This window comes from Sciurus carolinensis, chromosome 10 (genome assembly GCF_902686445.1).
Source record: "Sciurus carolinensis chromosome 10, mSciCar1.2, whole genome shotgun sequence".
Lineage (NCBI taxonomy): Eukaryota > Metazoa > Chordata > Mammalia > Rodentia > Sciuridae > Sciurus > Sciurus carolinensis.
The window spans coordinates 65710357-65738261 of NC_062222.1; the positions used below are offsets into that span (position 1 = coordinate 65710357).

The following is a 27905-nucleotide window of genomic DNA, read 5'->3' on the forward strand; positions in this document are numbered from 1 at the left end:
TGTAGGAAGGAAGGCAAAGTATAGCAGTGTTGGAAACCCTGTGAAAAGGCCCTGAGAGGGTGATGCATGTGACTCTAGGAAGAAAGCCAAACCAGGAGGGGAGACCCAAGAGATTAAGACATGCCAGTAACATTAAATGTCTGCTGAGGAAAGCTTCAGGCTGTGGGTAGAGCTAGCCTAAGAGAGAGGCCATGTGGCCTCTTGCAACCACCAAGGCCATAGGATTGCTGCACAAGCCCTTTGAAGATCACATCTTGCCACCATGTGCCCCAGATGTGGAACATGGAGCTACAGTACCTAGTGTTTGCCCAGCATGGTTTTGGTCTTGTTTTCCTCCCATCAGTTCTTTCTATGCCCCTATTCCTTTTAGAGTGGAAATGTTTATTCTTTGCCATTGTATATTGGATATATGTAGCTTGCCTTTGATCTTTATAGTGGCTTATAGCCAAGAGCTTGCCTTAGAAGATATTGGTAACCTGGCTTCTCTCCTCCTCCTCCTCCTCCTCCTCCTCCTCCTCCTCCTCCTCCTCCTCCTCCTTCTTCTTCTTTCTCTCTCCCTCTCTCTCTCTCTCTCTCTCTCTCTCTCTCTCTCTCTCTCTCTCTCTCTCTCTCTCTCTCTCTCTCTCTCCTTTTGTGGCTGCCATGGCCTGAGAAGCTTTCTTCCACCCAGCCTTTCTACTATTATGTTCCGCTTCATCTTAGTCCCAGAGCCCAGAGCAATGGAGTCAGCTGACCATGGACTAAACCCATGAAACCAGAAGCCCCAAATTAATTTTCCTCTTTCAAGTTGTTCTTTGTTCTTGTCAGGTGTTTTGGTCACACTGGTGGAAAACTGAGTAAAGCACTGCATGTAGCATAATTATGTTTTTGTTGAAGGTCCTTCAGTCTATGGAGCATTTTGTAATAGTAGGTGTTTAAAACACAGTGATTCCTTGTATGAAGTCTCTTAAGATTACAAACTCAGACCATCACCACAAATACAGCAGACCTGCAGTACAAAACTTCATTGCCTTACTTTTGCCACAAATAACTATTCCTTTGGCTTTAAGCAATAAAGTCCAATGCTTTTTTCTCTTTCAAAATATTTCTTTTCCTCTCCATAAGTTTTAAACTTATTCACAAAGGAATGTTCCAATATCGGATGCTATTGTCTGTGTTTCTTCCTGGAACCAGTGTTAATTAATCTCTTTGGGTTTGTATGTAGAGAGAAGTAGGGATTGAGGAAAGGTAAGTAATTATCTAGAGAGTTAACTTGATCTCTGTAGGAAAGTAGACATATGATGTATGTGAAAGGTTTTTTAAAAAGAAAATGGAGTAGCCACTTTCCCAGGGCTTCTCCAATGGTCAGACTCCCATCATTTCTTGAGATGCTTTGGCTTTTGTTTTTCTGAGGCTACTTTATTGGATGGGAAACCATTGTTTTTATTCTTCTTTTGGCATGCTTATCTGTGCTCTTCAGAAGAGATTCTTAAAATAAGTCACATGCTTTCTCTGAAATAACCAAGCTATATTATGTACTGCAAATAAAAAGATAAACAAAGAGAATATAATTTATAAAAATTACTTACAGCAACATGCCAGGGGATTTTTTTTTTTTAAATCCACCTATTTCACTGAACTCCTATTAAAGAGTCATTATATTGAGATGACTTGGAGATCTGGAAAATAGCTTCTACATTTTTTTACATATTTACCATTTTTTATGAAACTTTTCAAAGAAGCTTAGTTAGCTAACTTAGGTAACAGACTATAATACTTAGAACATCTATAAATATGACCCTAAAACCTTTTCTGAGTTTCTAAATAATTTAAAATTGTGTAGATTGTTAAAGCCAAAAAGAGGAAAAATGTTTCAACAATGCCACTGATTTCTCTTCTATGTGCTAAAGCATAGTTTTCAAAAATAAAGAACAGAACTTCTATACAAAAATAAGATGAACATATATAAAATAGCTCACCCAACTAATGAATGAATGTTAGAACTAGTAAACTGCTAAGACTGATTTAAAGGAATATATAAAGAATAAATATTTTAAAAATAAAATAAAATATTAAAAAAAGAATAAATATTTATAGAAATAGTGAGTCAAAGGAATTCTGAAGTAATTTGACTAATGGCTGCAAAGCTAGTTAACATTTTACCTGGCAATGAGCTGGAATTATGTTTTCTTCTGCATAGAACTCTACACGTTAACGTTTAACTCTAACATGTTGGAGTTCTAACCAATCAGTTAACAAGAAAGTCAAACTCACGTGTTTTTCTCAGATAATTTAATAATCATTGACTGGATCCATTACAACATAACATTTAACATTTCTTTTTTTCCAAGTTTTCAATTTTTCTTGTAATGACAAATTCTTTTTTTTTTTTTGGGTGCCGGGGATCGAACCCAGGGCCTTGTGCTTACAAGGCAAGCACTCTACCAACTGAGCTACCTCCCCAACCCCTGTAATGACAAATTCTAAGAGAGTTTGATAACTATAAAGACATCACATAAGCCCCAAGAACCACATTCAAGAAAGTATATATATATATGCACAAATATGTTATGTATGCTATATATCTATTGTGTACATATTATGTTATATGTACTATGTACACAGATACCATAAACACATGATATAAATGTGTGTATTTATATGTACATTTATGCATATGTTTGTTTTTAGCTAAATATATATTTATTTGGAGCTAGACTATTATTCACTGATTATAGAAATGTTGGCATGCTCTAGAGAGATAATCGGAAAATGAGAGTATTATAGTAATTGTTCACACTTGTATTCAATCTTTTTTCTTTTTCATAAACCTTTAATGGAATTCAGCTAAAAAATACTACTTTCTGGGACATGTAACAAGATTTAAAGTCAAACTCAGAGGGAACAAGTGACTTATGAGTGGATGTCAAGTAGGAGAGTTCTGTTTCTTCTATGCAAACTTCAGTTTTTCTTATACTTGTATTCAAGTCATGCAGGTATAAAGTTCTCACCTGTTGTTATACTTCAAATATCCTGCTGAAATACTAAGTGATATAGATGGTTAATGAATTCCACTGAACTTTTCATGGTTTAGGAGTTACAAATGGGCTCTCATTTTTCTGGAATTCCAGCCTTTAAAGGTAAACATTCATAGGCAGTTTCAGCAAAACACAATAACATACTGGCATCTGGACATGCCTGAGATGCTCTCCTGTCACACACACAGGCATGCATGGCTTGAGAGGCAGTGTGGCTGGTATTCAGAGGGTTGCCAGTGGAGCCAAACTCCCTGATTTCATTTCCCATAAAATGAAAGAGTTGGGGTAAATTAGTTATGTCTATAGAGTGCGCCTAACTCTAGTATGTTTCTCCTAAGGTTATGGTAAAGTTCCTAATGAGTATCTAACAAAAATATAAAAGCTACTATTATCATCTGGTCTACAATTTCACTTTATAGTCAGGATACTTTACATGTAAATATTGTTTATAATTACTCTTTTTTTTTTTTTTGGTATTTCTGAGAAACAACTGCTTTTTTTCTTTTTTGAATTAGGTAGTCTGTTTTGCTCAGTTCTTCCTTTGTCCAGATTCCTAAGCTGCTGTGAGACATCAAGAATAGAAAACTGAGCATCTGTGATGGGATTCCAGAGTTCTATTTACAAGGGAGTAAAGGCTGGGAGATGGGGATCACTCACTCTCTTGAGTGATAGTCACATGGATTGGGGCTTTGCTGGAAGATGTGCTCTTGGAGAAAGCTGATGATCTTTTAATTTTCTCCACAAAGAAGAGTCCTTTTTCAGAAAATGGAGGCTTATCATCCAGTGCATACATAAAATTCTGAACAGCATATTAAAAAAAAGTCCCTATTCACCTCTAAGAAGAGATAGCTTAAAATAATCCTCAAATGTCCCTCTTTAGTTTTCTTTGTCATGTGTTAAAGTGTGTTAAGGAAGTTATCCCATGATGCATAAGAAACATTCTAAGACTTAATTTTTAAGATTCAGATTCTCGTTAGCTTACTCTCAAAGATTCTGGTTCAGTAGTTAATGGTTAAAGCCTAGGAATTTGTATTTCTTGTGTACTAAATACCTCTGATAATACTCATGCATATTTCTAATGTTCTATAATTACCTGTATAAAAGTAGGTAAATTGTTTAAAAATTGTAGTGTAATATAAATATATGTTTTTACTTATAATACAACACATTATGATATCTTCTCAGAACAATAGTCTTTTCTTTGGATCCAAATCCTAATATCAGCTGTTAATTATTCAGTGATTCCTACTCTAGAAATTGAGTTAGATTTCTTAGTGACTCTTGCTTTTTGGTTTGTCCACTGATGTCCTGTATACATGCATATACATGCATTCCTTTCTTGTTTTGTTATTTTTCCTCCATCTTTTACTCATCTTTCTTTGCCAGGCACTGGGCAAAGAACTGTAGGAGGTAAGTTGAATGTGATATTGTCTTTGGATCCTCACCACCCAGTTGAAGACATTAATGTACACCAGGAATCATCAACCATGGCACTTCATAATGAGCTAGATCCATGGGAGAGCATTTAAGGAAGCACATAGGAGTGAGAGATTAGTTCTCTTGGTAGATAATAAAGGGAGAGTTCATAGAAAAGGTGCATTCATTCACTAGCTATTGCTTTGCATTTACTAGGTCCATACTTGTTCTAGGATCTAAGTGACAAAGTATATTTTTAGGTTATTCTTCTCAGTGGGCATGTAAGTATTCTTCTAGTGGGCATGTAAGTCGACCTCAGGGAAAGGTATTAGGTAAATTGGTGAGGACATAAGCAATTCTTATCACTTAGTTTGCTTGCTTTTGCTTGTATGATTATTGTATTGCAGTACAATGTAATAAGTCATCCTCCAAAAGTCTGGGTGGCTATACTTTAGTTGGCATTTCTGTGACTGGGAGCCAGATTTCCCCATCACTGCATTAACCCAGGAAGGCTCCCCCTGAGATGTAGATTGTACCAACCTCCAGCTGATCAATTATCAGTTTACTTCTTGTCTCACTAAGCTTTCACACTTTAAGGTGGTGATGTGGTGCGAATATAACTTTAGCATCTTGATCACAGCAAGCACCTGATTCGTGTGTCTTTACCAATTCAAATGAAGTCAGATCAGAGAAGTTCATTGCAGGTCATAAAAGATGTGCAAATTTCTTAATGACCTTCTTTTAAAAATGTGCAGAAATAAGATTGTGAAGGCACACTCTAGAAGATTCCTTTTTTATTTTTTAAAAGAATATCTGTGAATCAGAAAATTTGGCTGAGAAACAATCTTTTTCTTAATTATTTTTTTCCCTTTTGAAAATAAAGGACTAAAAATACTTAAAGATGCAGAACAGCAACCTGTCCCCAGTGAGGCTCTCTTAATTAATGTGGTGATCTACGTAGAGAAAAGGGACAATTTCAGAGTCCCTCAATAATTATCTAACCAAGGATTTTAGATAATTATAGCAGAAAGATTTTCAAGATACATAACATCCTGAAAAACTTAACCTCTCCTATTGATTCAGTCCTTTTATTGTTAAAATCTTTTCTTTCATGTTGATGTTTATGCTTAACAAAGCCTAAATGTCAGATGCATTCCTGGAAATCAAAACATTTTCAAATTCTCAGTTGAGGGATTTCTATGTTAAATAAACCAGCTTTTAAAATAGTGAGAATATGAGGATTGAATGAACAGAAAATAAAGAAATGCTCAGGTGGAAATGATTAGAGAAGTGTTGACTAGTAAAATATGTTCAAAATAAGAAGTTATTAACAATTGGCAAAAAAATGTCAGTAATATATTCTTTTAGTAAAGATGACTATTAATTTGAAGTCTTGTGACAGAAAGTACTGGTGAAAACTTGCTGAGCTATGATGCTCATCCATTAGCAAAATTTCCTTTTGACTCAACTTCTCAACTGATAGTCCAAATAAGATTCAGTTTTCCCCTATTGCAACAAAGAAGACCTTAGCCTTCAGGTGAATCTTTGGGCATTATGTTCTGTCAGTTGGAGACTGCATGAAAATATTTTGGTTTTGATAAGAGCCACCTTACTTTCATGATTGTTTTAAATCTTTTGAAGATTTGCCATCAGCCCTCTGTCTGACTTGAATTATGGTAGTGCCTTCTAGAAATGGTAGACTTTATCTTCTCGATTGCTTTAGATGGTTTGTAAAAAGCATCCTTGGAGATAGAGCTCTCAGTTCTAAATTGTCCTTCCTGAAAGCAGCAGGAACACTGCTTTGTATTATGTGGTCACAGCCTTAAGCAGAACCATAGGCAACGCTGTTGTCAAAACACCTTACGTTCTTTTTATGACTGATGTACATCGTATCCTAAGTAAACAGATGGATAGCTGTTGTATTTTTGGTGTCATATCTTTTCCCCCTCAAGTTATTTCCCTGTTTGGGGGCAACCTTTTCTCTCCTTGTGCCTTGTGCTCTAGGATAGGGTGTGTTCACAATAACCAAGGTAGTCATCTTAACTGCCAGAAATAGCAGTGACACTGAAAGAGACGGCTAGAGGGAAGATCAGATCTTCACACCCAGAGCTGAAGAGCTGATTGTGAGAGTGAAGTGTCAGCTACAGAGGGATTAAGGAGTAGTACATGTGCAGGTTCATCTTTCAGTATTTAAGGAAATGAGTTCTATTCTGAATATGATTAAAACCCACCCATGTCAATTCATCTCTCAATTTGTTAACTCATTCAATGTCTCGTGATAGGCCATGAAGAAAGTAAAACTGAACTTCTCAGCTTTCTCATTTGGTTGCTCACAGAATATTTGTATTATAACATCTATGTGTAGCTGGTAGGAATATGTGCTTTAAAAATTCCCATTTTACAATATGCAGATGACACACAGGGATATTCAGGACTCTGTCATATTATAGTAATTTATCAGGGTTCTTCAAAGTGGCCCCAAGTTTCAAAATCAGTGATACTTTATTATAGCATGCTGCCTTTTCTGACTCCATGTGTTTGTACCTTTCTTTTGATGGAAATATTTACATAGTTCATCACTATGTTTTTCACATTTGCTCCAATAAACCCCAGCAATTCCTTTGATGTGTCTGTCTTTTGTCTAGGGGAAAGAGAATGATGAGCAGGAACCACTTTTATATATTAACACAGAGATTTTATTTTAAATTTCTTCTGAAGAAATACTTTTCTGTACTTAATAATGATGCTGACGTGCTCTGATGCTGGCAATGCTGATAGTGATGACAGTGATGATAATACCAAGGTTTAAGGTAATTAGATTGTCAATCTGGGCAGGAGCTGTTCTACTGCAATGACATTTAGTAATAGAGAAGCTCCACCCTGCTTATTTTCTAGGCATAAGCACACAGTACACAAATATAGTTCAAACCCCTGGCTTTTGCTTGGTTTGGGTTGCAACATTTGGTGGCTTTTAAGAATTTCATTTGCCTAGGAAAATTGCAAGAGAGGTAGACATCCTTCCCCATTTAAATTTGCTGAGTCTGCTAGGAAAGTAAATGGTGTGCACTGGCTCTTCCGCTGTAGTGGACTTTCTAATAAAATTATCTTTGCACTCCCTACATTTTGGTTTCCATAGAGATGTGATGCATGGGTACTCCACAATAAATTATGGTCTGAGGCGTGAAAAATAGGATCGTAAAACCCCAGCTCCAGAAAAAAAAAATATGAGCACTGGAAAAAAGATAGGGTTAGTGAACATTGAATAGTCTAGGTTTAAAATTCAGCGATATCAAAATTAAACAAAAGTAGAAGGAAGGAACCTATAAAACAGGTAAACAGAATGATAATAAAATGATAAGTTTCTATAGAAATAGTATCAAAACACATAAAATATTTATTCAGAAAAAGTAAATAAAAATATCCTCACCTTCAATTGTTTTTAAAATCAGATCAAGTTTTCATTTTTATCACAATTAATATACATTATATATAATCTAGATTTGTTAGATTAATGCCAAATGACATTTTGTGTGTGTGTGTGTATTGTTGTTGTTGATATTATTGTTTTTTCCAGTACTGGGAATTGAATCCAGGGGTGCTCTACCACTAAGCTACATCCCCAGTCTTTTTATTTTGAGACAGTGTCTCACCAATTTGCTGAGAAGGGTTTTGCTAAGTTGCCCAGCTAACCTTGAACTTTTAATCCTGCTGACTCGGTCTCCCAAGTTGCTGGGATTATAGGTGTGGGCCATCATATTCAATTGCTTGTTTGTAAATATTTATAGTTATTTTAAAAATCTAGTTTATGACTTAGGTATTTAATTTACAAATTTGATAAATGGTTTCTTTGCATACAAATATGTTATTATATGTGTGCTTACCTCTTGATTTTTAGTAAATGTAACATAACAAGAATTATTTGTTTACAAATTAGCTGGAAATTTGCCCTGGAGGAGAAACTCTGGCAACAGAGCTAGGGGTTTTGGCTTGTTGTGTACTGGATTTGACACTGTTACATTATTGCCATAAAACAACAGTTCACAGTGAATTCAGTCCATGTGAAGTTTCAAAACTTACACTAAACCCTTTGACTGTTAAATGAAAATCAAGGTATTAGGCTGATTGGTTTATATAGAAAGTGATAATAGGTAGGTTAGACTTAGCACTTACTGTGTCTCAGCTGTTAATTTCTTTCTAATTTATTTTTCAGAGTCCATTGTAGAATTTTTCCATTTTACCTAAGATCACAACCCATCATGGCAATTAAAACTTATGCTCTAATATAATACTTAAATTATTTCAAACCTGACTTTATTAGCATCTTTGTGACTTTAGGTAAAAATGTAACCTTATATTTTATCTTTGACATTCATAATTTATCCAAAGTAAGATGGAATATTAAATGCTTTACAAGATCATCCAATAAATACATATAAGTTACCTCCTCTTTTTTTCTCCTTCTCATCTTTATGATCTCATTGCAAATTCTTTCCAGAAAATAGACTGTATGTCATGGGCTTCTTTCAGTTCTCTGGGTTGCATCTGGGAGTCTAGCTACATGTTAACATGCCCCACTTTTCCCAATGTAAACATCTCCTGTGTTTTTGACTCCATCCTTTTCCTCTTTTTTGAGATCTTGGTTCTATCAACCAATCCCTCTTTGCCTCATCACATGAAACCCTACTCCTACCAAATCCTTAACAAGACTCATAGTTTCTTTAAAAAGGCCAACAAAGCAAATAAATAACAAAAACAACCCTACTCAAATCCCAAATCTTGAATCCCTCAGAATGAACTGTCCCACAGCAACTTTTCTCTTTTCACAACTTCTTAAACTGTTGTCGCCTGTTATGAACTCCAGTGGTCTGGCTCGTTCCTTTTTTTCCTAAAATCTAACTTCTTCTTCCATCTTTCTCTAGAGCATTCCACAGACTTAAGGAAACAAACATTTATTAAACATGTATGTATTTCCAATATGTAAAATATTTATTGCCCAGAGTGTACATGTGTGGCTCTTTTCCTTGTTTTCTTATTCACTGTTTGACGCTGACAAGTAATGGTAACAATTCTACACAATAGATCTTTTTTTCATTTTACTTCTAAAACATTGTTATTTCCTGTTTTTTATCTCCCATCTCTGACTGTGTCTTCCATTTTCTGTTTGCTGCTTCATCTCCTAAGGAAGTTCTTCATGTAATATTGTATTGCTTTTCTTCACTTGCCTTTCTCTCCTTAATTTGAACTCTGACAACCCTCTCAATGATCTCTGTGAAGGAAGTACTCAAAATACATCCGTATTTCTGAAATCTCTCAACTCATATTTACAACATATATTTCTGGAGTCATCTCAGATACAACATATTCACAAAATGATTTATCTGCCCCTAAAATCTACTCTGTCCCTTTTTTCTCTGCTGTTAATAAAAATGGTCACATCTTCCTGGTCACTCAAGCTCAAAATGAAGCATTTTAATACCCTATCCCCATGTCTTATGCCCACACTGTTTGAGACCACATATTTTATATTTGTACTTATTTTGTGAGCAAGGCACTTTCTGACTTTTGTTTGGGACTGTATTTTCAAGATTTTTGTATAAAAAATAGCTTTGTAAGATAGAAAGACTTTGTCCCTCTGAAGAAAAAGGCAGGTGTGCATGCAACCCTCGTTAGAGATTTTGTCTCTTTCTGGAGCAAAAGGACATATTTGCTATTCCATTATAAAAGATTCAGATTGCCTAAGTTCTGGGTTGGTCTTCTATTAATACAACTCACTAAGCATGTGGGTTTCACCAGAATTTCCCTGTTGAAATTAGGACTTGTAAAATGAGTGAAAGAAAATGATTATATTCCAGCATCTGCTATTATTGGAAGTAATAAAGTCATTTATTTCTGACCTTGAACTATTTTGTTTTTCCAACATCCATAAAGTTGTAATGTGGTAAACTTGTTGGCTTGCAAGTAGGATAAAAGAGGACTCATCACAGCTCTTTAACAATAATTGCTAACTTCTATACATGTAATTTTGACACTGTCCCACAAAACCAGGCTTTTTCTTCCATTTCCACTCCTGATACCCAAGCTTCCTACCACCTCTCCCTGGATTACTACTTTAGTCCCCCTGCAATTCATTCATCTCTGATTCACTTTCTTTTCACCTATTTTGCACTTCATTGCCAAAATATTATTCCCAAAACAAAATTTGGACAATATAACCACCTCTTGAAACACAAAATGGTTCATGAATGCTTGAACTCCATGGGTTAGCTTTCAGGGTGCTCATTTATCCCTCCACCTCTTCTACAACCAGAAAAGATTAATTTTTTGACCAACATGTTTTTTCCCATGAAATGCCCTATAACTGAAGTACCCAGTAGGACTAGAATATTTGGGCTTAATTTTAATGTTGTTTTCAGAAGTATTCTGATCTCATTATAAACATTTTATTCTTATCTTCCATATGTCCTGTATCACATTTATGACCTTGTTTTATTAGCTTTTTTATATCTCTTAATTAATGTTTCTAGATTTAAAGCTGTTTGAGTTGAATGGACTGTCCTATATATCATCATACATTCATTCATTCACTTTCTCTCTTTATATATATATGTATATATATGCGTAGATATTTATATTTGTGTATATATTTCTGAAATATATATATAGATATATGGATATTTGTGTGTGTGTGTGTATACTTATTTGTTATAGGAATTGAATCTATGGGCACTCAACCACTGAGACACATCCCCAGCCCTTTTTATTTTTTTATTTTGAACCAGCAGGGTCTTGCTAAGTTTCTTAAGTAAGGGCTTGCTAAGTTTCTGAGGCTGGCTTTGAACTTGTGATCCTCCTACCTCAGCCTCCTGAGCCACTGGGATAGAGGCATGTGCCACTGCTCCTAGTCATTCTATAACTCTTGCCATCATACACTGTGCATAATGAATATTTTATTGAACATATACTGTTAATTGTTCTTTTCTTCATTCACCAAGTAAGTTAATATTGGCAATAAGATTGCATATTTTGGAACAAAATATATAGCTCCCGTCTCTGAATTAGACTGTAGAAAAATAACATTTTCTGTTTCATTATTTTTATTGTGATTTGGAGATCTTTATTGATTAATAAGGTTGCAAAAATGCTTATTACTAAGTCATTCCTTAGTGCAAGACTATTTTGATTCTACCTTTGCCTGCTAAGATTTGATAATCCTTTAAACACAAATATATTGCATTTTTTGGAAGTAAGGCAATGTGCTACTAGTTATTGTCGTATTGTCATAATTAAAATTACATGATGGATATGTATCATTTTTAAGATCTCCTTGTTCTACCTTGTTTTTCATGTACTGTTTCTTATATGAGGGTTAGAATTGACTGATAAAAGCAGTCTAGAGTAGAATTGATCCTTCTCTGAGATTGAGCCAAGAGAGATAACAAAGAAAGGGTCATAATTTTTAATATGTCTTGTTTTGTTTCTATTATGAGAAGCTAGCGATTGAAAGGATAAAAGATGTTTTCTTACCAGCATAACAAAAATCAGTAAAAGCATTTTTATCTCCAGCTACTGATTCTGAGAATATTTCGCACTCTCACTATGGTCTAACCATGCAGCACTAGCTCACTGTTTCTGCTTTTAAGTGTTCAGGGGAAAACAATTTAAACACTACACTTGTAGCTTTTGCTTCTTACCTGCATCAGTAGGATGTAGTGCATCAACTGATACTGAAGTCTTCAGCTGTATTCCTAGGAAGGCGAGAGGAAGAAAATACAATAGGATCCATGTTGTAGTGTGAGAAAGACAGAACTCCAAGGTCCTTTGGAGACTGAAGATGTGAATTAACTTGATGGAAAAGGGCAAAAGCAGTAGGGTTTGTTTTTTAAAAACACAAAATGAGCCATAAATTGAAAATCTAAGACCCATGGGTAACATTTATTGAGATAATATATGATATACATTTATTAGGATATTTAAAATAACAAAGTGCTTCAAACACTCTAGCACACAATAGATACTCAGTAAATATTTGGTGTTATAAGTGTTCACTGGTCATTATTGACTTTACATATATCATCTCATTTGATATTCACAATAACACTCTGGAAAGATTTTCTTAATACCATTTTCCAGTTGAGGTATTTACATTGCTTAAGATATAGGTACCCTTTGCTACTATGTCATTCTGCTACCTATTGCTCACAACCATAGAAACAGTCATAACATCTTCAATATAGAATATTCTTTATGTTTGTTCTTCCTCCCTCTGATACAGAAATCATGAATTTCTATTTAATGAACACCAATGGAAGTTATAAATAAACCAAAATTATAGAAAGGAGATAATGTTGAAAAAAGTAAATATGGAACTGTGTGTTGATTTACTGAGTGTAAACATAATCCAGAAATAATGGGTGATTTAAAAGTAATTAAAATAACACATATAAGCATTTAGCTCCTGATCAAAGAAAGAGAAAAGACAATATTAAACAAAGATATTTATTTACCATGATGAGAAAATCTTTTACTTCTCTTTCAATTCTCTGTAGAAAAAGGCATAGTTATAAATCTATAAACATCATGACTAAGTGTAACATCTGCCCCATGGACTTAATGGATCTTTATGTTTTATTGTGCTAATCAAAATGAATGTGATCTGGGTCTTGGGAGGAATTACTATCTCCAGAGTAAAGCTTTGAAAGATAAGCCCTGTAACCCAGGTAAAGAAAACTTTATTGGTTATCAAAAGGAGTGAAGTAAGAAACTCAGGCGATGATATTTCAAGTCATTCCAAAAAACTGTAGTATTTTTGCCACATGTTTAGGAGAAATATGGATGAATTTTTTCTGGCAGTTTTGTTTTTATTTTGTTAGGATCCACTCTAATACAAAGGTCTAAGCCACTTAGAAAATGCTAGGCATTAAATTCATAATAAGCTAGTTTTCCCTGTAACAAAAATGTTGATCCACTTAATGTTTGCAGATATAATTACCTTATAATTTATATATATATATGTATATATATATATACATATATATATGTATGTAGATATATATATGTATGTATTTCTGATTTTTGCTCTTTAAAAAATAAAACACTCAAACACATACACATACATACACACAAACTCCTTAACCTTCTGGAGTTTTTGTTTGCTTTTGCTAAAAATACTGAAAAACTTGAAGTAATAAAGAGTTCAGAACTTATTCATAAAATATTTACAATATATTTTGAAACAATTAATTTTTGAAACTTAATTTTAGCATGTTTAAGCAGCACAACTTGATTTATTTTCCAATAAGTTTGACAAATACTATTACATAGTAGTCCACAGTGTGCCTCTGGAGCCAGACTGTCCATCTGTATTTTGTAACCCATGAAATAGAGATAATAGTAGTAACATCTTTAGAGGGTTATTTTTTAAAATCAATTACTGCATGTAAAACTATTGGAATGGTACAAATACAGAGTAAGTAGTAAATAAACATTAGCTATTGTTATTCCATGTCAGAGAAAGATGAAAAATAAATATTTCAAAGTATTTCACTACATGGACCGTCTAAGGATACCTCTAGCCCATCATCTTTCTTGGTAGAATTTAATAAGATTCCCTTTAAGCTCCAACCTGTTGAGGTATGAATAAAGATTTTCAGAGAAAACTTTTTCTAAGTAACTAAAACAAAATGGCAATCGCGACCCATGGGACAAAGTTTAAATATGACAGAATTTACAGGGTGGAGTAATTGCAACCCTTTTTGAAATTAATTACTGCAGTTGTAGGGCATTGTTTCCTCAGTGTCTCCTGTCTGGGAGAGATGCTAAGCAAGATATTCCACTGTGAAGTCCGGGACTCCCTTGACCGGGTTTTGCTTCCAGACCTTTGAGGACATCTTGAGTTTACTGTGCTTGGTATCTGTTCCCAGTAGCATGGAGATCCCTGAAACCCAAGCATTCAGGCTGCAGCATACACTTGACTACTATATGGTTTTCCTCCTTGGATTTTCTTCCTTTTTTTTTCTTTTTCTTTTTTTAAATTTATTTTTATTATTTTTTAAATTTTTTACACACTGCATTTTGATTCATTGTACACAAATGGCGTACATCTTTTCATTTCTATGGTTGTGCACGATGTAGATTCATACCATTCGTGTAATCATTCATGTACATAGGGTAATGATGTCTGTCTCACTCTACCATTTTTCATACCCCCTCCCTCTCATTTCCCTCTACGTAATCTAAAGTTCCTCCATTCTTCTTTCACCCCCTTTCTCCCACCCCCATTATATATCATTATCCACTTATCAGGGAAAACATTCAGCCTTTGGTTTTTTGGGATTGGTTTATTTCACTTAGCATAATATTCTCCAATTCCATCCATGTATTTGCAAATACCATAATATTTTTATTCTTTATGACTGAATAATATTCCATTGTGTATATATACCACAATTTCTTTATCCATTCATCTGTTGAAGGGCATCTAGGTTGGTTCCATAATCTAGCAATTGTGAATTGAGCTGCTATAAACTGTGATGTGGTTGTGTTACTGTAGTATGCTAATTTTAAGACTTTTGGGTATAAACCGAGGAATGGGATAACTGGATCAAAAAGTGGGTCCATTCCAAGTTTTCTGAGGATTCACCACAATGCTTTCCAGAGTGGCTGTACCAATTTGCAACTCCATCAGCAATGTAAAAGTGTGCCTTTTCCCCACATCCTTGCCAAAATCTATTATTGTTTGTGATCTTAATAATAGCCATTCTAAAATAAATAAAATTGATAAACCCTTAGCCACACTAACAAAGAGAAAGAGGGAGAAAACTCAAATTACTAAAATTCGGAATGAACAAGGAAACATCACAACAGACACGAGTGAAATACAAAACATAATTAGAAGCTATTTCGAAAATCTATACTCCAACAAAACAGAAAACCTCGAAGACATCAACAAATTTCTAGAGACATATGAATTACCTAAACTGAATGAGGAGGACATACACAACCTAAATAAACCAATTTCAAGCAATGAAATAGAAGAGGTCATCAAAAGCCTACCAACAAAGAAAAGTCCAGGACCAGATGGGTTCTCAAAACCGAGTTCTACAAAACCTTTAAAGAAGAGCTCATTCCAATACTCCTCAAACTATTCCATGAAATAGAAGAGGAGGGAACCCTCCCAAGCTCGTTCTATGAAGCCAATATCACCCTGATACCTAAACCAGACAGAGACACATCGAGGAAGGAAAATTTCAGACCAATATCCTTAATGAACATCGACGCAAAAATTCTCAACAAAATTTTAGCAAATCGCATACAAATATATATTAAAAAGATAGTGCACCACGATCAAGTGGGTTTTATCCCAGGGATGCAAGGTTGGTTCAACACTCGGAAATCAATAAATGTCATTCACCATATCAACAGACTTAAAGTTAAGAATCACATGATTATTTCAATAGATGCAGAAAAAGCATTCGATAAAATACAGCATCCCTTCATGCTCAAAACACTAGAAAAAATTGGGGTAGTGGGAACATTCCTAAACATTATAAAGGCAATCTACGCTAAGCCCATGGCTAATATCATTCTAAATGGTGAAAAACTGAAAGCGTTCCCCCTAAAAACTGGAACAAGGCAGGGATGCCCTCTTTCACCACTTCTATTCAACATCGTCCTTGAGACTCTAGCCAGAGCAATCAGACAAACCAAAGAAATTAAAGGGATACGAATAGGAAAAGAAGAACTCAAACTATCCCTGTTCGCTGATGACATGATTATATATTTAGAGGAACCTGGAAATTCCACCAGAAAACTTTTAGAACTCATAAGTGAATTCAGTAAAGTAGCAGGTTACAAGATCAATGCTCATAAATCCAATGCATTTTTATACATAAGTGATGAATCTTCAGAAAGAGAAATTAGGAAAACTACCCCATTCACAATAGCATCGAAAAAAATAAAATACTTGGGAATCAATCTCACAAAAGAGGTGAAAGACCTCTACAATGAGAACTACAGAACACTAAAGAAAGAAATTAAAGAGCACCTTAGAAGATGGAAAGATCTCCTATGTTCCTGGATAGGCAGAATTAATATTGTCAAAATGGCTATACTACCTAAAGTGCTATACAGATTCAATGCAATTCCAATTAAAATCCCAATGATGTACCTTGCAGAAATAGAGCAAGCAATTATGAAATTCATCTGGAAAAATAAAAAACCTAGAATAGCTAAAGCAATCCTCAGTAGCAAGAGCGAAGCAGGGGGTATTGCAATACCAGATCTTCAACTCTACTACAAAGCAATAGTAACAAAAACGGCATGGTATTGGTACCAAAATAGACAGGTAGATCAATGGTACAGAATAGAGGACATGGACACAAACCCAAATAAATACAATTTTCTCATACTAGACAAAGGGGCCAAAAATATGCAATGGAGAAAAGATAGCCTCTTCAACAAATGGTGCTGGGAAAACTGGAAAACCATATGCAATAGAATGAAATTAAACCCCTATCTCTCACCCTACACAAAACTCAACTCAAAATGGATCAAGGACCTTGGAATCAGACCAGAGACCCTGCATCTTATAGAAGAAAAAGTAGGTATAAATCTTCAACTTGTTGGCTTAGGATCAGACTTCCTCAACAGGACTCCCATAGCACAAGAAATAAAAGCAAGAATCAACAACTGGGATAGATTCAAACTAAAAAGCTTTCTCTCAGCAAAGGAAACTATCAGAAATGTGAAGAGAGAGCCTACAGAGTGGGAGAATATTTTTGCCAACCATACCTCAGATAGAGCGCTAATTTCCAGAATCTATAAAGAACTCAAAAAACTCTACATGAAGAATACAAATAATCCAGTCAACAAATGGGCTAAGGAAATGAGCAGACACTTCACAGAAGAAGATGTACAAGTAATCACCAGATATATGAAAAAATGTTCAACATCCTTAGTAATAAGGGAAATGCAAATCAAAACTACCCTAAGATTTCATCTCACCCCAATTAGAATGGCGATTATCAAGAACACAAGCAACAATAGGTGTTGGCGAGGATGTGGTGAAAAAGGAACACTCATACATTGCTGGTGGGGTTGCAAATTAGTGCAGCCACTCTGGAAAGCAGTGTGGAGATTCCTCAGAAAGCTTGGAATGGAAACACCATTTGACCCGGCTATCCCACTCCTTGGTCTATACCCAAAGGACTTAAAATCAGCATACTACAGAGATACAGCCACATCAATGTTCATTGCTGCTCAATTCACCATAGCCAGATTGTGGAACCAACCTAGATGCCCTTCAGTTGATGAATGGATAAAGAAACTGTGGCATATTTATACAATGGAATATTACTCCGCAATGAAGAATGATAAAATTATGGCATTTGTAGGCAAATGGTCGAAATTGGAGAATATCATGCTAAGTGAGATAAGCCAATCTCAAAAAACTAAAGGACGAATGATCTCGCTGATAAGCGGATGAGGACATATAATGGGGGTGGGAGGGGTTAGCATTAGGTTTAGGGTTAGGTTTAGAGTTAGGCTAAGGAGAGCGGTAAGAATGAAGGAAAGAAGGACTGTATAAAGGGAAAAGGGTGGGAGGGGTGGGGGGGAAGGGAAAAAAAAGAAACATCATTACCCTATGTAAACGTAAAAAAAAAAAAAATAATAGCCATTCTAATTGGAGTAAGATGAAATCTTAGAGTTGTTTTAATTTGCATTTCTCTAATTACTAGATGTGTTGAACATTTTTTCATATTTATATTAATCGCCTGTATGTCTTAAAACCTTTTAATCTCTTAAACAAAGAAAACACATCCTTTCCTTGCTTTTTAAGATTTTTCTGAATTGCATAACCTCTGGTTTTGAAGATATTGCCTTCATACTCTTCTGAGAACCATAAGTCCTATCCCTTCTTTTGCACATAAACTTGTTTTGTCTGAAACATTTTCTCCCAGCCAGATATTAAGGCACATTTCCCCATATTTTTTAAAACAAATACCTGGGATTTGGCTTGCTTAGATCTTGCTCTTTCTTAAGAGCATCTCAGCATTCCCTAAGGTTTCCCTAAAATACAAATGCTAACTGCTATCTCATACTTTGTCAAAGCCTACACTCTTCACTGCTTCATTCCCCCATAGCTGGTTTAAAGACTTGTTTTCAAATATCAGTTCACTTGACAAAAATGAAATCACTGACTGATTCTAAGCCCAACATGGGAGCAGACCTTCCTCAGCTTAGCCCAATTTCACACCCAAGGAGTTGATCTTTAGGAATCCAATCCATGAAATAATAAACTTAATAAACTAAACAAATTCAAGTGTACATTGAAACATGCATAATAATATTTTTATCAATAGAAGATGATCCATCTTAGACATGAAAAGTAAAAATAGTTTATTCTCAGATTTCCCATTGTGTATTAGTATTTGCAACCAGGTCTATATCCAAGTTACAGGAAGAAAAGCTGGCAATTTTTGCTGTGCAGCAAAGTCTTATTAGGTGAGTCAGCTAATTACATGGCTCTGCCATTAATGTGGCAGGCATTGAGCTGCTTACTAAGGAGAATTAGAATCTAAGATGGAACACGACTTCCCTGCTGTGCAATGAAAAACTCTTCTTAAAAATAAGAGGATTCAATTATTTTTAGAAATCATGATTGTCCTATATAGAAACAAAATGTATTTAAAATGATTGAAAAGGATTCAGTAATAATCCTTATAAATATCTTTCATAAACAACCCTCTAGTATGTTGAATGCATAAGCTTACTTTCTCCTCCTTGCCCCAAACTTAAAAGCAATGAGATAAGCTAGTTTTCTTTTCATTGATTCCCTTTATCTTTCTCTCACTCTGAGATTGTCAAGGCTAAAGAAATAGCTAGAAGGACAAATGGCAAGAAAATGAGTGATGTGCTACATTATTCAAAGTAGAGCTTGAATGACTTCTAAATACATTCTGTTTCTATGTAGGACCACTTCTCTAAGAGCATCATTTAATTAAAATCTGCATTCTTAATCTGAAAAGGTACCCTGATGGTATAAACTGTGGACAGTGTGTTTACTATATAACTTACAGTGCTTACCACTTTGACTCTTTCCAAGTGATCCAAATGGTTGATCACATAGTAATGTGTCATTTACTGAGACAAAATCTGAATAGGTGTATACCATAACTGAGGTAGGGTAAATGCTTTGCCAATCAGGTTGTCTCACAGTTGACCCAGGAGTCACATCTTCACTAAAAGTTGTGGCTAGGTGTTGCTAGTTGTGGCTAGGTGTTATTAATCACATAATCATATGTGATTTATGATGAAAATCATGTGCTATCGTTTCACTTTTTAATTAGGAGAATCAAGATGGTCTCAGAATATAGCACCAGAGGTAATCAGTGGTCGGCTATAAACTAAGCATGAATTGCAGTGTAAAAGCAGCGATGCGAAAAGTGCATCTGTTGCTATGAATGCTCAAGGTGTATATGCTATATGCCAGGTAATTGACGAAGCCCTGCCATTATAAATATGACCATGTTGTTTTGCAGTGTCTTTTGAAAATCCTGACTCTTTGCCAGCTTTTCATAGACTTCAAAATGGAAGACATCTTTTACCTTAATGTCGTCACACTGACAGTACATTGCTATACTCTTAAACTAAATGACACCACAGAGTTTTCAAATGGTTGCTGATATTGGGCAGTGTTTTCCAAGGAGTATACTTAACAAGATATATACAAGGCCCTAGAAACTTATATTTTTAACAAGGACTCCAGACAATTCTATGTTTTACTTGAGACTGTGGTTTGGGGAAGTCATTTTTATCTTCCTTATATGCCAGACTAAATATGTAATAAAATTAAATTATGTCTGTTCAGTTCCTTAGCCCATTTATTGATTGGGTTATTACTTTTTTGGTGTTAAATTTTTTTAGTTCTTTATATATCCTAAAGAAGAATGAAATTATGACATTTGCCAGTAAATGGATGGAACTGGAGAATATCATGCTAAGCAAAATAAGTCAATCCTAAAAAACCAAAAACCAAATGTTTTCTCTGATATGTGGATGCACAATGGGGAGGATGGCTGGGGAAGAATAGAATTACTTTAGATTAGGGGGATATGGGGGTTTGGAAGAATAGTAGAATGAATCAGACATTATTATCATATATATATGTATACATACATATATATACACACACACACACACACACACATATATATATAAAACTATATGACCAGTGGTATTCTACATCATGTATAACCAGAAGAATGAGAAATTATACTCTATTATATATGATGTATCAAAGTGCATTCTATTGTCATGTATAACTAGTTAAAACAAATAAAAAATTGAATTATGTCATGGAATTGAATCTTAAAAACTGCTTTGCAGAAAGTATTAATAGACATAAGTATAATAAAATTTAACTCATGAAATAAAATGAAATATTATGTATATAGTTATATTCATAAAAATAAATATCCTAATCAAAAACTGCTCAACAATATGAAACGTTAATGGCAGAAATATAAATCAAGTTTTTTGAATTTGATGTGCCTTCTAAATCATAGTTTGGTCAAGAAGAGAGATTGCACTCTGTTTTCTAAATAGAGAAGTTTGCAACACAGGGAATTATTCCCCCATACAGCCAATAGAATACCAAGGGAGGCCCTGAAAGTCTGGGAGGTCACCTCCACTTTGCTCAGGAGGCAACAGCGAGCTCTGGCTCTCACCCTGGTCCTGAAGCACGCTGAGTGGTCAGTTGTGTCTCTCTCCCATAGCTGAAATTTCTTTCCTTTTCCCTCACTTTCACTTCCTGGGAATTATACTTCCCAATAAAGTATTATCCTAGTCTTAAGATCGGTTTTACACAATAGTCAGCTAAGACAGACATCAGGTGGTCATTGGTTATGTATTAGCTGTTTGACACAATAGGTTCATTTAAAAAGAAATTGAGTCTTTTTTTTTAATTTTTATTTTTTTAGGGTGGGAGAGGTCAGGCGCACTATTTCTGTTCCCCACTCAGTTACTGTGTTTAAGGCCCTCCTCATTAGAAATGGAAGGACATTCCACTATAATTTTTTTGATGACAATTTTTATTTTCATGGATTGAATGCAGAGAGAGGATACTGAATCTACTCTGACTTTTTAAATTATTTATTTATTTATTTATCATTACTGGAATTAAACCAAAGGTGATCTACCACTGAGCCATATCTTCAGGCCTTTTTATTTATTTTTTTTTTGAGACAGAGTTTCACTAAGTAGCCCAAGCTGGCCTGAACTTGCAATCCTCCTACCTCAGATTCCTATATTTCACCATTCTTAAAACAATCCTACTTGAAAAAGGAGACCATAGACTTTCCAGGGACAGAACTGATTAGAGAGGCAAAGAAGGTATTATAAGCTCTCTTCCCAATTATAAGCTCTCTTCCCAGGCATGCACAGATATATCAGAATCCAGAATTTTGTGTGTATTTTATTGCCCTAAAATATTATGGCTTCATATAATACCTTGATGAAAACTAAACTTGGAAAGAAAATGGCTCTTCTTAAAGATGATTAATATTTGTTATTTGGTATTTTTTCTTTTCTTTGTGGTATAAATGAATAGAAGATGCATCTCAAATTTTCAGATATAATTACCCTTTGAAAACAAGTCCTTAATAGTCATAATATATAAAATTTTAATGTTCTTTGCTGTAACAAAGTATGATTAGGCACAGTTCTAAATTGGAGTTTATTGAAATTTATTCAAATAATTATTTATAGATAACATTTAATGTTTTTACAATATATACATAGGTACAGAGATAAAATTGTATCTAATGATCACATAAATTGTTATCTTCTCTCTTAGAACATCTGCCAAATATTTTAGTATGATTAAAAATCTGTTAATATTTTGGAGTCAATAAATTTAGAACACATAATCAAATTTAGAAAAACATTAGAGTTAGAGACATAATTTAAAGTGACTATATACACTTTTTAAACTTTATAACAAAATTAAAGACTCTTTCTTCTACATCCCATCTATATTCCCCCACCCAAACCCTAATAGTTTTTAAGCAAATACCTAAGTATCTTATCTGTGAATATCTGTTTATTTAACACCTAAAAAGTAAAGACTCCTCAAGTCAAAACCCTAACATTTTATCATAGCTAAAAATAAATAATTGTGTAGTCAGTGTTCAAATTTTCATAAAGGTCTCACATGTGTTTGGCCATTTGTTTAAAAACTGGATCCAAATGAGAATAAAATAAGTGTTATAATTTAAACTTAAAGTCCCCCTAAGTTCCTATGCTAAAGGCTTGCCTACCAGCCTGTGGTGCTTTTGGGAGCTGGAGGAACTTTTAGAAATGGGACCTTGTAGAAGGAAATTAGGTCATTGAAGGAGGTGGGCACTTGAAAGGGACATTGGGGCTCTGGACCTCTTCTGCCTCTCTTATTGCTTCTTTGCTACTATGACATGAACAGGTCTCCACCACGTGCATCCACCATGTTTTACTGCAGCACCACAGGCTCAAACAATGGGACTAGCTGACCATGAACTGAAACCTCTGAAACTGTGAGCCAAAATAAATTTTCCTGTTCTTAAGTTGATTTTCTCAGGTATTTTGGTCACAGAGATAGAAAATTGATTAACAAAGTTGATTAACTGAAGTAAAGTTCTTAAGTCGCAACTTGCTGATGCTCACTCATTCTTCTTTAATATATGTTACCAATAACTTGTTTTCCTTGCAATTTACTTGTTGAAGTAGTTGTGTTACTTGTCCTGTACACTTCCCCACATTCTAAAATCTGCTGATAGCATCCAGTGATGTGAATAATTTCTTTAGGCCCCTTTCAGTGATAGAGGATAATCAAATTCAAAATTTTGGCAAGAATACCTTCTATCTGGTGATGTACAGTTCCTTCAAGGAACACACAATGCATGGCTAACTCTCTCCAAGTCATATTATCACCCTGGGGTGACCTCTGCCCAGATCCACTGGGAAAAAGTGATATTCCAGTTGCTTTGCTCCTGCCTTACCTCAATTATGTCTATAACAAAAAACTTATTCTATCAACTCCTTATACAAGAAGTACTGTAAGATATAGTTTGTATAGGAAAATAAGAAACAAGTTTGATAGTTTTCAAGTCTGTTAGATTTTTCATTACTGTGACCAAAGTACCTGACAAGAGAAATTTAGAAGAGGAGAAGGTTTATTTTGGCTCATGGTTTCAGAGGTTCAGTTGTGGTGGGCCAATGCCATTGCTCTGAGCCTGAGTGAGGTAAAAACTCATAGTGGAAGGCATGTCAGAGAAAAGCTTCTCAGCTTGTGGCAGTCAGCAAGCAGACAGAGAGAGAATGAGAGAGGGTGCTCAACAGTATTTATTTATTGAGTAAAGTTTCTGAATGTATATGCTTGTACTTATGAGTTTGACAATTGTTGAACATCCTAGGATCATATTTGTTTGATCACCCTTCTTATTTTATTTTCCCTTCTTTCTCTTCATTCTCATAGCTTACTTTGAAAATGTCTCTTCATTCTCATAGCTTACTTTATTTCTTATCACTTATTTGATCTCTCTTTACTTTTACTCACATTTCTTCTACAGTCTCTGAAGCCCTTGTCCTGAATTAGGCCAGAATTAGGTTTTAGAACTCTTTAAACTGTTAAACTTTTAATTAGGTTAATTTTTCAGGATGTAAAATGCAGTGATTACAGAAATAAAAACACATGACAGTCCAATTTTGATCCCCTATATTTAGTTCACAATAAGTTATACATAATTTATTTCATAGCCTATTGATCTGTGGAGTGTAAATCTAAATGGATTAGGGAAATGTACATATACTATGCTTTTAAAAATAAGGAATCATTTTGTACTTGTAATTTGAGTGTAGCAGTATTTTAAACGAACAAGGATGAATTACAGTTGATCCCAGTACATGATTGATCTAGTCAGAGAATCCACCAACCAACATCCAGTGTCACCATGTGATCGTTAGTTTAATGTTTTCTTACTCTCAGTTATTTCCTTATCCTCCTGCCTGCCTGTCAGTCATGTTCATGATGAAATCAGGGGAGATATTATTTACATCAAATATATTTTGTAAACATAGCTGAGGGACTCTTTAAGTAAGCACATTTGGGTTCTTGCATTTCTGCTTTTTGAATTTCTGACTAATTTTTTCATTTTACAATTATTTTGCCACAATAAATGCAAAGAAAAAAGGTATTTAATGAAGAATACTAATAAAGTAATGACGATTTCAGGACAAATTTTGTGATGTAAGTTTTCTATGAAGAGATAACCTTGAAAAATAGTCTGATCATGCACTTCTTCCTTCAAATATATGTACATTTAATCTTCATATTTCAGACAATAATTTATCTGCCATCATTTTACAATAAATTGAAAAACATGTATGTTTTTATAGTTGTGTAAGTTAAAAATTCAGGAAAAAAATTTTTAAAAACGTACATAACTGTATAACAAAATACTTTTAATACTTGTTGTATTTTCTTGCAATCATTGTACATTTGCAACTGAATTCTACATAGGTTGTATCCACAATATACATACCCCTTTATATCCTGCTACAGATTATGCCATACATTCTCATTTTGCTACATAATTCTCATGTCATAATACATGTCTTCATAATAATCTATTGAGTGGTTGAATGATCATTTTCTTGACTCCTCATCTTTTAGTTAGTTTTTTTTTTTTTTTTTTTTAACTGTTGGCATAGATCTTGTGCTAAAAATATTTGAATTATCACTTTGGACTATTGTGAATTACTTGGGCAAAAACTTTGTACACTTTTAGAGTTTGTAACTCATGTTGCCATGATGTTTTCCCAAGGGTGTTTTAGAAGGCCAGCACTAATGTAAAGGAGTGACAAAAATTTTATACAGCATCCCTGCCATCATATAAAATATGTTTGTATTTTGAAGAAAATCTCATTTTATATATATAATATATAAATATGCAATATTTATATATTTTGGAATTTATATAGTTTGAAAATTTTTTACTTTATATATATTTTTATAAAGTACATATAAAATGAGATTTTTTTTCAAAATGTATTTCACAAATGAAAAATTATACCTCATCACATTCTTTTTGTGCTTCCCATTTCAAATATTAGAGTCAAGAAGGATCCCCACAGGAAGGAATTCTGGAAGATATGCCAGTGGATCCTGACAATGAGGCTTATGAAATGCCTTCTGAGGTAAAGATTTTTATTCATAAAGTGCTAAAACTGAAGTTTAGGAATTTAAGTTGGGTCTTCCTAATAGGAAGTACCAAAAATCTGTGCCTGTTAGATTTCCTTTATGTTAGAATTTGTGTAAGTCCACCAGGAGAAGATTTATCTAGGAGGTGAGGTTGATCTGGTGGGAGGGGGTAGGAAAAAGAATAGGTTAAAATGAGGGAAGAATATTCTAGTACAAGGACATAACAGAAGAAAAGACATGTAGGTCTGTGCCTATGGACAGGTCTGAAGAATGGTAATTATGATTCAACTTTAGGAATCAGAGACAATAGTAACAGATTAAGATTATAGATGCTGGGTTCAGTGGTGCATGCAGGTAATCCCAGCAGCTTGGGAGGCTAAGTCAGGAGGATCACAAGTTCAAAGCTAGCTTCAGCAACTTAGAGAGGCCTTGTTGCCAAAAAAAAAAAAAAAAAAAAAAAAAAAAAAGCGGGGATTTGGGGGTGCCTGGGGATGTGACTCAGTGGTTAAGTGTCCCTGGGTTCAATGCCCAGTGCCAATAATAATAATAATAATAAAGATTACAGAGATGGTTCAAAAACAAATTGTTAAATTGTAGAACTTCAGGACAACCTTTCAGTTTGTTTGTACTTTATTCTGAAAGCACCTGGAAAATTTAAAGACATGTTTATTTTTAAGCAGAATCCTGATCTTATTAGAGTTGGTTTTTAGAAGCGCTTATATGACCCCTTTAGTTAAAGCCAATTGATACTTTTATTGTGGATGCTATCTAGATACTTTATGGAGGTCTTGGGCTTTAGGATAAAAATGATCATTGAAGCCATAGGTGAAGATGAAATTTGCAATTGAGAGTGAAAGGAAACAAAATGTATCTTTCCTTTAAATGTCTTAATTTTCTTTTAAGAATTAGAAAATTTTGGCCTTAAGAGGTTTCTTAAGCCATTTTATTTGGCTCTCAAATTTTGCAGTTGAGAAAACAGAGCAAGAGAGTTCCACTAATACGTCCTATAGACTAGGTCACATGATTGTTTAATGGCACATCTGGAAGTAGAACCAGAAACCTTAACTCTGACAATACCATAATTCACTTTCATATCTGACAGGTAAGATCAAACTATTAAAATTAAGATTATATCTATTCATAGCAGAATAGTTCCAAAACTCTATGAGTATAAATTTTACCCAAAATGTTAAGCCACGTCCTATGTCACTTTTCTAAATCCTGATCACTGGTTGCTTCCACTAACAATGCTTACTGTTCGATTTTCCTCGTTAGGAAGGCTATCAAGACTATGAACCTGAAGCCTAAGAAATATCCTTGTTCCCAGTTTCTTGAGATCTGCTGACAGATGTTCCATCCTGTACAAGTGCTCAGTTCCAATGTGCCCAGTCATGACATTTCTCACAGTTTTTACAGTGTACTTTGAAGTCTTCCATCAGCAGTGATTGAAGTATCTGTACCTGCCCCCACTTAGCATTTCGGTGCTTCCCTCTCACTAAAGTGAGTATACGGTAGCAGGATCCTTGTGTGCTGTGGACATTGTGGCTTCAAATCTAAAATATTAAAGCAAATTAAAATCACCTAAGTGACTACCACTTATTTCTAAATCTTCACTATTTTTTTGTTGCTGTTGTTGAGAAGTTGTGATTTACTATCATATGAGATTTTTAGGTGTCTTTAATGATTCTGTCTAAGAATAATGATGTATTGTGAAATTTATTAATAAATACAATATATAAAATATGTGAGCATGAAACTATGCACCTATAAATATTAATTATGAAATTTTACTGTTTTGTGCTGTGTTTTATTAACTTGTGTTTGTATATAAAATGGTGACAATGAAAATAAAATGTTATCTCATTACAAAAATATTTTATCCCATCTCACTTTAATAATAAAATCATGCTTATACCCAATATGAAATGAAAGCTGACATAGTGAACTTACATTTAAACTTCCCCACAACCACTTGAAGAAGGAGGAATTTGATAGGACTTAGAAGAGATGAAATATTAACTCTGCATTCAGAATTCCCTGAAACAACACTGCCCCAAGGGTGTTTGGATGTGCACTGGTGCCTTAGGTGGCTGTTTTGAAAAAGTGGGTTCCATGAAACCAAAGTGAAAAATGATTTTGATTATATCTCCTATCCATGTTCATTGAGATGGTAGCACAAAAGCTCAGAAAACCTGCTTAAATTAGTAACACCCCCCTGCCCTTGCAGCTTTAAAAAAAAA

General features: G+C 34.4%; 1 protein-coding gene across 6 annotated transcripts in view; it reads left to right on the forward strand.

The window, feature by feature from the left end:
* Positions 1-27513, forward strand: part of Snca (synuclein alpha) — a 112715-nt gene extending 85202 nt beyond the window's left edge. For all 6 annotated transcript variants that reach the window (XM_047566979.1, XM_047566978.1, XM_047566973.1 and 3 more), the window contains 2 exons: positions 25578-25661; positions 26941-27513. In XM_047566979.1, coding sequence (XP_047422935.1) covers positions 25578-25661; positions 26941-26973 — 117 coding nt within the window. In that variant the 3' untranslated portion in view covers positions 26974-27513. The remainder of the gene's footprint in view (positions 1-25577; positions 25662-26940) is intronic.
* Positions 27514-27905: the final 392 nt, after the last annotated feature.